This window comes from Aythya fuligula, chromosome 6 (genome assembly GCF_009819795.1).
Source record: "Aythya fuligula isolate bAytFul2 chromosome 6, bAytFul2.pri, whole genome shotgun sequence".
Lineage (NCBI taxonomy): Eukaryota > Metazoa > Chordata > Aves > Anseriformes > Anatidae > Aythya > Aythya fuligula.
This window is the reverse complement of record NC_045564.1, coordinates 17,577,574-17,591,229: the sequence shown is the minus strand read 5'-3', so window position 1 is coordinate 17,591,229 and position 13,656 is coordinate 17,577,574. Positions and strand designations below refer to the sequence as shown.

General features: G+C 35.3%; 1 protein-coding gene across 1 annotated transcript in view; it reads right to left on the bottom strand.

The window, feature by feature from the left end:
• Positions 1-13,656, bottom strand: part of OLA1 (Obg like ATPase 1) — a 94,937-nt gene that overhangs the window by 35,371 nt on the left and 45,910 nt on the right. The window contains exons 6-7 of the mRNA XM_032189900.1: positions 4,265-4,345; positions 3,905-4,002 (exon numbers count right to left, since the gene is read on the bottom strand). Coding sequence (XP_032045791.1) covers positions 3,905-4,002; positions 4,265-4,345 — 179 coding nt within the window. The remainder of the gene's footprint in view (positions 1-3,904; positions 4,003-4,264; positions 4,346-13,656) is intronic.

The window sequence follows — 13,656 nt, the reverse complement described above, 5'->3', positions numbered from 1 at the left end:
CCCGGGACATCTGCTAGTGGCCTGTCAGAAACATGATACCAGAAAAAATAGACCTTTCATCTCACCTAATTGTGGCTCTTCTAGCTTAAGAACATAACAAACGCTATAAAAATTAACAGGAAGAGGGTTATTCATTACAACCAACACACCTTCTTTAAACGCATAGGAATAAGATATGTGAAGAGTTACCCTATCCCATCATAACCCAACTTGTTCATTAACAAGATGTCTACCCTAACATTCTGAGAAAGAACCCTTGATAGTAATGTTAACATAAATTTGGATACTCAAGAAGTCTGAATTGTTTTAGAAAACAATATATAAAGATCTGTATCAAGTCTCAAACAACTTAATTATGACACTGTACATATTCCTAACTTCATGCTTCATGTTAGAAAATCTTTAACATCATAGTCAGTTCTTTAAGTTGCATTCTGTGCAAAGACTGAAGAAAAAAAATAAATAAAAATCAATTGTTTAGACCTGAAGAGTTGAGTCAAAAGATTAGCCTGACACATAATGTTTCTGGTGCCCACTGCAAAGAATCGTTCCCAACTGCTGCAACATACAGTATGTTAAGTACAGTCCACTACATCCACTGATTAATTAGCTCAGCATATTTCATAATTCAATTTCATATTATGATCTGCTAAAAGCATCATCTTTAGCAAGACCTAAACATAAACCTTTAATTAGGTGAAGGGCTGACAAGTCTTATGGCATGGATTTATGTTACATCTTGTAACTCAGAAAGCAGTTTTAATTGAAAAAGAATAAACTCATTTAGAATACTATCATGATGAAGCTCAAATACATGCTTATCGTGTTAAGGTGGTAGTATAACCATATAAAAATCATTAGGAATTATTAAAAGAAGGGATTAAGGGATTCACTTAGAGCATGGCAATACGTAGTAGGAACAGTTTCAGTGGATTCCTCTATACAACATCATGATTACTGTCATCTGATCATAACACTAGTGCAACTAACACAGCTGCCATGTCAGCTTCTCTTCAGGGGCTAGGTCTTAATCATAAATCAACTGAATGACTAATTCAACATTGTTAAAACCAGCAAGTAGCTGCTTGGAGCCATTCCAGTTTTTACATCTTTCAAAAGGTCAACACACCTACTCAGACACACAATAGTCCTATCTTTCACTGTGTTTTCTTCTTTTCTAGGATTGAAAAATAACATGTTAGCACTTAAATGTGTGTTTTAGCTAACAGTTAAAATGTTCATTAATTCTGAAAGAGCGACCCAGTAAAACAAAGACAGTTTTAGTTTTCCTCTCATACCCACAATCAAAACACCTCTCCTCTTCTTTGCTGTTTTAAATAGTTCTATAGTTGTAGAAGTTTTATGAAAACATTTTTTTACTGCTGAGCATTTCCTGCATTAACCTTACTTTCATTACAGTAATATTACGAATTAGGCTCAGGAATAAACTTTTTCAAGTTGAACGACTAGTCTAAATGTGGCTTACATTTCAAATGTGTACCTCTGCCCCTCAAAATAGTAACAAAAATCACAAATTAAGTGGCATCTAACAGCAAAATATATTCTAATCATTTACATCTGCTTGCACCATACAAATGGCAAAGCCTACCGTTAGCATCCTTCATAGAAAAAATTCATTCTGCTCTTAAATATAAAAGCTGTGTTGCATAAACAGAGGATTTAAAGCTGTAGCAGAGTGGCTGAATGAAGGAAAATGGCAATCTTTCTGGTTCTAGTAGATGCCTTTCCCTATCACACAATGTTTCCCACTCATAAATACATGACAAATACTTCCTCAATCATTTTTTACGAGCAGGGATGCACAGGGGGTAGTCAATGGCTAGCTTGAGGGAAAATAGGAACAGCAGGAGGCAGAAACTGTACTGAAAATGGCTATGTGGTAAATTCTCTTCTGGAACATCACTCAGCTACCCAGGCTTTGATCTTTCAGCTACAATTACACTAACATCCATGAGATCTGGATATACTTTTTTTTTTTTTAAACTAAATCATTAATAGAAACAGTTAAACCATTTCATTATATGACTTCTCAATTCAAACATCTGATTTTTTATTTATTTTTTTTTTTTTTAAGAATTAAAAATTGTAATTAATACAAAGATTTGCTTTCAATTGGGTTTAACTATGTCATCATCACAACCAGTCTCACAAAAAACATGGGGTGACTGGCGACAGCTAAATCACAGACTGGCGTCTCCTAAGTAGTCTGTCTACCATTAGGGTCTGGGAAATGGTATTTACTGTACAATTAGAGCCAGTGAGCTCTACCTGTAATCATCCAAATACAGGTGTGAGGATCCTTTTTGGACAGGGAAACCGATGCATCCATTTTCACATAAACTTCCACATCCGTACTGTTATAGCAAACCTTAGGAAAGCTCAACGTTTGTACTTGAAAAAAATCACCTAACAGAGCAAGTGCTACTACCCAGATTTTAAAGACTTTCCTGGATATAACCACTTTTAAAATTTAAACATTCGTACATCTAAAACATTTAAAGAATGAATAAATTAAATTAACAACTATAAAATTTGGCCAAACATGAAAAACTTAAGATTATTACATCGTTTACCAAGTTCAATCCAAACTCTGTGTTTTGGGGCTGACATAGGTTCCTATTTAATGATTTTGTTCTTTAATACTAACACAAAATTTCTTGGAGTATCAAAAGGACAGTTTTAGTTGCAGTAATTTCACAGAATTTATTCTAATGATTTATTGGAGTTAACCATCTGACATTAATTATTGTTTTGGCTTCCAGTCTATGAATGTTTATTTTTCAGTTTAAAGCCTTCTCACTCTTTGATATCATATGGAAATGAGAATTTTTAATGGAAAATTGAAACCATGTGCATCTAAGTACTTAATGAAGTACAGGGAGAAACAGAGGGTATACTTTAGGAGAATTCAGATATTCCGCTTTGGATACTTTTGATTTGTTTGGATGAGTTACATGCATATATCTGTTCACAAACATGCGTTTATATATCTTCAAAGTATCTCACAAGTGAAGTGTTTAAAGATGTGAATACTAAAAAAATATAAAAAGGTTGTGTTTTTTGTTGTGTTTTTTTTTTTTTTTTAAATATATTGCTATTGATTTTTCTTCATATTATACTATTTAATCTCTTCCCTCCTTCACAAACCAAATATTTATCCCATCTAGAGCTTCCTCTGACATGCTAAATGCTGTACTTCTCAACAGCAGATTCCCACCATATGTCTACCATGCTAGGACTGAATCTTCAACCAGTTCACTGAATGTCTGATAGATTGATTTCATAACCATCATGTACTTAAGTCATAATATTGATATCAGGAATATGTGAACAAAACCCGCACTGTTTGTGGCATTCAAGACCATCAAGGCAGGCCTATACACTGTAAGCAAAGTGCAAGCAGTAGCAAGGAAACAAGGAACCCAACTGCCAACAGAAGTGTACTGTTAAAATGCGCAATTTTGCCACAGTTTGAAAGCCTTCTGTGCAACTCACATAGCTTTACTCCTCTGGCATTCAATTCATTCCCTTGGAATGAAAAAGATGTTCAGATGATCAGCATTATACAACAAGATAAAAGTGTGTGTTCATTTAAATCTTTAGTTCTAAATCAAAGCTGTTTCTTCAGAGTTAGTGGATTCACATAAAAATATAGGGAAGGAAATATATTGTTTTCTATTCTACACTTTCATTCAGGGTTTCGCCATATGCATTGTACTCAGCAGCATATCAGTGGGAGCATAACATGCAAAATGAAGTGCAACGTTAGTTTTTATTCCTATTTTAATTAACATACTTTGATATTAATGAGCAAGGAATTATTTGCCATTGAAAAAAATGTGACATTGAAATAAATCTAGATATTTGACCTGAACACACTCACCATTTGTTTTTCTTTCTTATGTAGTCTTTTTCAGAGAGGTTAACCAAGTAGATCATTGGTTTTGAAGTGAAAAACAAATGCTTGTTCAAAACATCGATCTAGAAGTCAAAAAACAGGAAGAGAATTTTAATAACAAGTTATACCAACTTAATTTTAGGACTATTTTCCTTATGGCATTTCTGAGAAGGCAGCAGAATTAAAGTTCAGTATGTAGATCACACTGACAAACACAGCACTGACTGATAAATTTAACATTCAGTACACTCTGAATACGAATTCTTTAAAAAAACTTTTAAAAGAGAAGACAGTAACAGGTAGCAAAATTAGAAGTCAATTCATGGGATAATACTTATAGCCTACCTCTTTGTCATTCCAATCATGATAGAAGCGGACCGCTTTCTTTTCATCTATTACCCAGGTTTTGATTTTGCACATTACGTCCTATGCAAGATCAAGAAAAAACAAAGTCAAAAACTCAGCTGGATATCAGACAATTCTCTTCCATAAACATGGCGTGTATACATTAAAATTCAAAATGTACAAACGAATTAAAAATTAGATGGCATCTTTTAAGAACAACTTTTACTACCCCAGAAAAATAAAAATTCCTGCTTTGAGTCACTAAAGCGAAATAGCAATTACTGAAGAAATACAAATCACATAATCAGAAAGTTAAATACATATTATCCAAGTATCATCTCTCGCCATCATGAAAATTAGCAGAGCTCATAAAACATATGTAAAAATCGGTACATTTTAGATTGCTTTTCAAACTCAGTAAGACGCGACATTTCAGCATCCAGCGGGAGAGACTACGTACAATATAAACATGCCATTAAGAGAAGGGAATGGGTGGGGAAAAAACACCGCGAATATATTTTTTTTCGATTGTTAGCAAAAGAAATTGAGCCTATTATTGATGATCCACCCTTCAAGAAATTAATTCAAATGGCCAGAGCCCTTTTTATTCCGCATTAATTTTTTGCCAACACCTTCTCCCTCCCCCCCCAAAATGAAACCTGCCAAAGCCTCCATTACACAATGGCAAGAGCCTTGCACTGGTGACCTCCAACCAGCTGCATTCACTTTCAGAACATCTCTCTCCGCAGGAAATCTAAAGGCCTTTTAGTTAGCAAGCTAGTGTGCATTCAGAAGGAGTAACTGCAGGAAGAGCCCAATGTGCTTTGTTTCTCTGGCCTTTCTTCACAGAAAGATTAATCATCTGTGAAATGGAAACGGCAAACAGCAAGTGACACAAACTGAACCCTTCAAGCCTTTCCTCATCAGTTTTGTGGTGCTGAATCTGAAAGCTGCGTGTGGCATGGCTCTCCTTACAGGCAGGTGTTAATAAAAGGCTCTTGGGTCTGAAAGGTCAAACTTGCCTCTTCTAGGAGTAGTACATTTCAGAGTCGATTTTTTCTGCTAGATAATTTATGATCATGCTTTAAATAATGCATTTTTGGGGGTTATAATTGACACAACGGAGAATTAAGGTATTTGAAATACAAAGAAACGTTCCCAAGACCGTTGCACGCACAAAATTTTTTTACACTTAATGCTATGTGGCTGAAGCACGCTATAAACAACCACAAATAACATCAGTATTTACTACAGTCTTTCCTAGTCAAGCAGTTGCTGCAGCGAAAAACAAAGACAAAGCTCTTCAAAATCTTCAGATCCTGATTTGAAACCCTCCAGGAACATGACTCCCCACAGATTTTAACAAGGAAGGGGCAAGCTAAAACTTTTAATGAAATCTAACATGTTCTGACGAAGAATAATCACTTTTACTCTCCTATAAGTGAATTTCACTCATAAATGTTTAAAAGTGGCTAATATAACACCATTTCCTACAAGGAGAAGATCAAAGTGCTATATTACAAATGCATTATGATTAAAAAAGCACTGTGCAGCTTTGCTATTAACTGTTCTTTAAACCCTAAAAGGCTTCCCATAGATCTCACTTGGCACTGCATATACAACCTTTGACAAGTAATGTAGACCATTTTTATTCATTGCCTAAAATTGTAGGCAATTATGTGCGTCACACTGGCCACCTGCAAATTCTGAATGCCTGCTCCAGTTGTCAGAGCAAAAAACTAATGTCGGAGGGGATTAATCTAGGGGGAGAGAGTCCTCTTTAATGGCTCCAGCAGGTGAAATGGCCCAGCTGGTTACTGTGATGAGTGGCCAGAACAGCTTATGTAGAGACATGCAACAAGATTACACATAAAGAAAACCACGGTGCCATCTTATCTTTAACCCTATCTGCTTTTTATTTTTTAATTAATCGCTACAAACGAGGCAAGGGAAGCAGTTCTGGCAATAGGTGCCTTTCATTTAAGATCTTTATCTTAAGCTTTCTTTTAAATAGATCGACAAAAAAAAAAAAAAAAAAAAAAAAAAAAAAATGCAGTCTCGAATTCCTGTCTAGCAGTGAAGGAATTCTGACTACCTGATATTTCAGGTTTTTAAATAATTCTATAGACACCTACCACGTGGCTTTCAGCATTACAATTCCCCTCCAACAGCAACTCCTTATTGCATATAAATTAGAGTCAATAAAAAATTTACAGAAGAAAACACTATAGCAAGAGTTGTCAAAGCCAATTTTTAGGCTTAAGCTGCAATAAGTTCATGTGTTTTTTTTTAAATCACGCTGTAAGGATAGCTACGTAACATGGAACCTCCAAAAAATTTCAAGAATCAATACAACAAACAACGTTTGCTCTTTCTAAAGCATATCTAAGCACAGAGATGTGAATCAGAGATTCCCTTCCCCATTCAGCTGGCTACTTCTAGCTACATGTCTAAGCCAATTTTGAAAGAGACCTAATTTTTCAGAGTTCAGTTTTAAGTACCCAACTTTACGCAGTTCACAGCTGTTGTTCCAGAGGAATAATTGCATGGGTAACTTCTGCAGGGAAGGCTGCTCAACCCAACCTGCTGCGCAGAACTGACAGCTGAACGCGTGCAAGCTTGCATCAGTTTTACAGAGAAAGTGGTGAAGTATTGGAAAGCTTTCTTGAAAAAAAGGACAAACTTATTAGCAAACATAACATCTATGTTCAAAGCCGGTAAGACAGGAAGAGGCAAATTTTCTCTGACAGAATACTGGGACAGCCGCACCCAGCAGAATTTAAGGCAGGTAGCCCACAACTCAAATGACACGTGTAACAGATGAACTCTGATTCCCCTGCACCAGTGGCGGTGTCTCCTTCACTTGAGATTTAATATGATCCCTTAACGACAAATCTGTTAACTGCTAATAACAATATGAAGAAAGGCATGTTTTCCCAGGTATTTCTCCTTCTCTTGGCCACCCCAAAACTAAATAAACACACAAAAAGCATGTTTTCAGGGTGTCTTTCATTAAGCACTATTTTTACTTTTATTAATTGTTTCTGTTTAGGCCTGGTGAAAGAATATGAACTGACCTTTTTTTTTTTTTTTTTTTTTTTTTAATCTTCACTCTCATTGTAGCAGTCATTTAAACACATTTAGTCATTACTCTAGTTAACCCGGGGATGCTCAATAACAGAACACAGAGCAATGATCCACTTTGTTTCATTAGGCCTGGCCTCCCCAGTTGTGTGCTGCGAGGCCAATCTGTCAGCAGCAGAACGATGCCCTTCTTCTTCTCTGATGAGAGGGGGACTCTGGTTCTGTTTTTCAAATAGCAACATTATACCAAGCATCATTTAAAAACACCACCCAAAAATCCTCCAAAATCTGATTTAGTTACAATCGTCAAAGCACGTGAAGTACAGCAAACATTATGAATATCAAATACCACTGTTTTAAACATTAGATCATTTCTGACTGTGGCAGTATGGCAGTATATTTAGTACATGTGAATGGTTGGTATATTTAGCTATATGCAGTACGGAGATTTTAATTTAGGACCTGCTCTCCTTTTCAAATGAAGGCAAGTAGTCAACCCAGAAATGTTAAACAGGACCTTAACAGTAAATCCCAACAGTATAAAATACCATGAAGAAATACATTTAAATTGCATTTAGCAGATTTATCAAGACATGCTCACGAGACACTACTGTGTAGATAAATGTGCATATATTAATAAACTCTCTGGATGGATGATAGTAATAATGTGTGCCAATGCCAAATTCTTCTTACAGCGTGAGGGACTAAACTGAAGCTTGGAAAACTCACTTGCCTACTTGGCATCAGAGAATTGAGAGGGTTTTGTTGGAAATTAGCAGGGCATGTAATTAACTTCCGCAAATTTAATAAAGAAGTAAGCAGTTGTGAGGATTATCACTTCACACTTCAAAGTGCAAGTGCAACTCTGTGATTTTGCAGGCAGTGCAAAAAGTCTCCGCTACTACGGAGACTAACTGTGAAGATAGGGCTCTTTCCTTCCCCCAGACAAGAGATTTCTAGGAAACGAGGTGCTTCATAGCACCTTATTTGTTTGCCTTGGTACTTCCAAGCTATAATAACTGACCAACTACCTATGAACACTTCAAAAGCAGATGTTTAATTAAAATATTTCAATTTAGACATTGCTATACCAAAGTAGCAACATGGCAAATGAGGTGAAATTGGCCAAATTCCATCAACTTCACTGTTGCATTCCTCTGAAAAACCAGAAAGCCTACCTAAAATGTTACCCGTATCTCTGAGTTAGCACCCCTCATTTCATACAGGAGTCAACAGCATAGCATGCCAGTAGTAATAGTGTAAAATTAATAATATTCAGACTTCCCTAAGGAATTTGGCTAAGTCACATAAAAGTATTTAATTAAAAAACAAATACTGCATACACTAAATGGAATCAACACTACCTAACCAGTAGGTCTTGAGTGTAAATGTAGGTAGAAAATCCAGTGGGTGGTGCTCCAAATAAATTATTTGCATATTGCTACTTAACTTTCATCAACATCCTAAAAAAAATAAATAAATAATGAAAAAGACCATTTTAATGACACAGATTACAAGAATAAATGACTAAAAACATGAATCGCACATGTACTGACCAGAACTGTCAGATAGATTTAGCGAAAGTAAACAACGTGTATCATTAGAATAAATTCAAGCTCATATGGATACTGGGTGGGGAAATGTGAAAGAGAGGACAAAGTATTTACCAGGTAGAGGACATGCCCCTTGCAAGACTGACCAAGACTTGAACGTTACAAGATTAGGCTTTAGTTACTGTACTGTAACTAAAAGGACTAATGCAGTCTTCGAGTACATAAATACTAATGTCAGAGGTGACTACTTCAACACTTATCTGATGAAATATCAAAAGATGGGAGAAAAATGATAAAAGGTATTAAAAAAAAAAATGCTTAGATATGAAGATTTCACATGCTTGAATCTCACCAAAAAGTCAGGGCTTTTCACACTAGCATGCAGAAAACACATCGCTGAAAGTTGAAGCTTGGCAAACACAAACTAAAAACATGGTGTTTTTTATTTCTAAACAGTAAAGTTAAATAATAACTGGCACAGCTTATTCAAGTTATAGTAATTTATCTCTACCTAGAAAATATTTAAATAAAGGTTATTCCCCCCCCCCCCAAAAAAAAAAAAAAAAAAAAAAAGTTTAAACACAATTGTGAGAATTAAACTGAGATATGCAGGGGATCAGAACAGATCATTATTATTCTATCTGGCTTTCAAAATAGCTATGGTTTTTATTTAGACACAGGTACAAACTACTCTATTTGAGGTAAAGAGTACTCCTAGCCAGTTAAACTGTGCAGCTCCAGGAGCAATTTATCACACCCATAACAGTTTCCTTGTTAACACAAGGAAATGTATTGTGATCACAGCCCTGTCCATAGCTTTCCTGGGAAAAATCTTTTTCAGTTCTAGCTAGCATAGCCTCATCTCTGTACTCTTCTGAGAGGGTTTTTTGGTGATATAGAAGAGCAGGACTGAAATGATAAAGAATTTACAGTGAAAGCAATATTTAAAAAAGCAGTATTTAAAAAAAAAATAGACAAATTTTGCAGTTAAAAAAATGGTTAGATCATGTTTTTCAAATACGTTAAGTGCTTAAATAAGCTGTAGCAGCTGGGTGCAAGAAGGAGAACAAGTCAGGTACTGCATCAACTGGAGTGAGAATGAGCTCCTCCATGGTACAAAACAATGTCTAATCTCTTACAATTCTCTTGCTCACTGACTTTAATAAAAATACAATGGGAGAAGTAATGGATTTAGGACAAGTGTATTATCCTTCTTCTATTCAATACCTCTTAACAGAGCCAGTACAAGCTCTACATGATATACGGTTTACTCAGAGCCAGATGCCAATAATGTTTATGAACCACTGCAAGTACTTTCACCAAAATATTCTAAAACCATTCCAGGCAATGTAACTCATGTTAATAAGCTCCAAATTCTCTCCTGTGTTAGTCTGCCTTGCAGGTTTTAAGGAATATACATTTAAAAAAAAAATAATTTGTAGATTCTCGAAGACAAAAGCATACAAATACAGTAGTCAGTCTATGTGCAAGTGATTAATTCTAACAACTCAGGAATTTGGAACAGGGAAATTGTACTGAAAAATGACATATCTTCTCCACACATCCACTGAACTTTTCTTATTGCACACACTTATTTCCGAAGAAATCCACGTGCAAACGTATTTGTTCTAAAAGTGAATTAATCCAACTGAAAAAGATGCCTTTTTCAGAATACAACCATTCACATGTGAAGTTGTTTTGGTGATACGTATCGTCTATTTACAAGTTACAACTGTGGCTTGATCTAGACAGTCCCAGGGAGACATTATTTTAAACTACTATTCAGATCTATGCAGGGAAGATCAGCCTTGACAGAAAGTATTTAAGCATTGACTTCTCTTTGTCTACTGATAATACCAAAAGAAATCCAAACGTGAATTTATACATTATGTACTTCCACCTCAGGCTTTACTACCAATTAATTCACAAACATCTGCCATGAATATTTTCCTGTTATATTCACAATATTCTTCAGAATGAACTTTAATTTCCTTTAAATACCACATTAAGCACAGCAAATGGTCCACTGAAGATTTTAGGCATAATTAAGAATACAAATATTTTCTTGATTCCCTATGATTTAACATTTAAGTTACTAATTGTTAACAGCCATTGGCAAAAAGTGTGTCAATAACCTACATGTACACTCCTCCTTTCCTTCCATCTCCAGTGGAACAAACTGACCTCTCAAACTTTCCTCACAAAAGCAGATGAAAGCAACTGACAAAAAAAAAAAAAAAAAAAAAAAATACAATTCACTACTGTATTTATCTTCAACTTGGAACGAAAGAAAGGTGAAAATTCCCAACTGACATCATCAGTTAGATGAAATAAGAGTTCATTCATCCGTGAGAACTCTGGCGAGTGCATGCGGTACAAGGTCAGTGAATTTTGCTCAGCACAATCCCATTCATCAGAATATCGCGGGAAGGAAAGATTTTCACCCTGTTCTCATCTAGCATAGTGGTAATGAGAAGCAGCAGAGTCTACCACCTCTCTGCTGTTTGTGAGTCATTTCCTAAACAGTACTGGTAATTTTAAATGAAGAGAAACGACTTTCGAACAGTTACTGTATAATCAGGACAGGACCAATACGTTAAATGTAAGGGAGGAGGAAGGAAGAACCATAGATTACATAGATGCAAGATATCTAATGACAGGTGTTTATGCTCTGGGGTTTTGGTCATTGTATCAATTACTAATTTATCATCCACTGCAGTAACAAAGCAAAGCTTGATTTGTTTCCTCTGCACTAGATGGTTATAATACAATGACATTAAAAGGCATCTTGAATTCTTTTCATAATTGCACTTACTTTTGCTCTTAAAAAGTGTTTAATTTCAAAAGCTAACCTTATTTTCGAGTTGACAGACTTTGACAACGGAATTTAGATGTCTTGCAGAACTTACAAAAGCATCCTTTGAACTGGAAACTGGAAGTTCAAATGCAGTGGACGTTGATACCGACCTATTGTAAAAGCTGCCTTTCAGCTGAAAATTGGAAGCTCAAATACTGCAGATATTGATCCTGACCTAAGGATTTTGTCTTCATATCACTGAAGTCAACAATCTGTATGAACTCTACTATAAATAATATTCTTGTGGTCAGATATATAAATCGCAATACCATTACCACTAAAAATTATTCTGTGCTGGAATTCAAGATTTGGAGCACTAACAAAGGATTGAATGAATAGCTATCAATTGCAGGGGGTCAATCTCTAAGGACTAGAATTGAATCACGCGGGAAGGGTAATGGAAGAGAATCCTGTAATAATGTTCACTTAACTGTATTATATTGTATTAACTTGAAGACCTCCGCTTCCAGGACTGAAAATCCCATAAATCAAATATATATATACACACGTACATATATATATTTAAAACAAGATCTATAAATTTACGTACTTGAATTTTACTTTGAAATCTCCTGCTACCCAAAATTACAGATGAATAAGCTAATAATAAAGAAGTTTAACTCAACTTCTTTCTCATGTCTCTGCAGATACCAGCACCAAGCAGATTTAAAATATAAAATCAAAATTACTCTAATTTCTGAAGTGATTCTCATACCATTTTAGTACATGCTGATATTGGGGATATTTCTGTTCTATAATATCTCATTTAGAAGGTTATAGTCAAAATAGCATATGAAGGTGTACTGAGTCTGAAAGAATAGTACCCTTAGTGAAAAGCAGACAATCATTTCTAAGAAGCCTGCGAGAAGAACACTTGCAAAACACAAAAATGAATGTGAAGGAAGCTATTCCGTGTCTATGTCAACAGTGCATGTTGCTGATCTTGGACCATATCGTGTCATTGATTTTAAGTAGAACTTGAAAATGATTTCATTGATGGCTCCTTAACAGCAGTTGGCTATTTTATTTCTGCTGACAGGGGATTGAGAAATCAATTCTGTGAGAGACAGCACGAACAGTTAACACTATATTCAACTGCAAAGCCAGGTCACTGCACAAAGGTGAACTTACCAACTGTATGCAATGTGGGCTTACACGAAGAAAAAATGATAATTAACAAGTTAGAGCACAGGTGTGAAGACAGGCAATTGAATAAAAATCTCAAGATTTAAGAATTGCTGGCTGATACAAACTGACGATTTTTTTTTTTCCCCCTCTATGCCTTTTGGAGATTTCAGACTATCAAGTTACAGTTGTGGAGGCTTACTGATAAAGAAGAGAATCCTCTCCTCTAAAGCAGACAATTCATATTTATGAAATAAAAAGAATGACTTCCACTTTCAATTAGGTTCCAGGAAGCTCAAAGTGAAATCCCCATTGATGCCAACAATAAGTTTACACAGGTCACACAGAGATTATAGTCCCTCTGAAATCAGTAACTTTTTCTTAGCTTTCATATTAAGCTTATTGTTATATTCAGCAAACAACCAAAGGAAAAACACGCTCAACTAAGATCAATACTATTTCTTTTCTTTCCTCACCTTCTTCTTTCCCTAATCTTATATAGTTTTTCCTCAATAGATTTCAAAGTGCTCTCAAAAAAGTGGAAAGAAATGAAAAATGCAATTCAAGTGCTAGATGTTTTTGTTCAGCAGGGGAAAGAAAGCAAGTAAAAGGTCTGAAAGTGATATTGGTAAGAAAGCTTTCAGTATTTTTATTTGAATGAACACTAGAACTTTCACAACTCTCAACCAGTTAAAACGCTTAAGAAATTCTAAAGTGTCTTTACCTTAAATTCCTCCATAAAGGATGAGAAAAGGAAACTACGAAAGAGACTG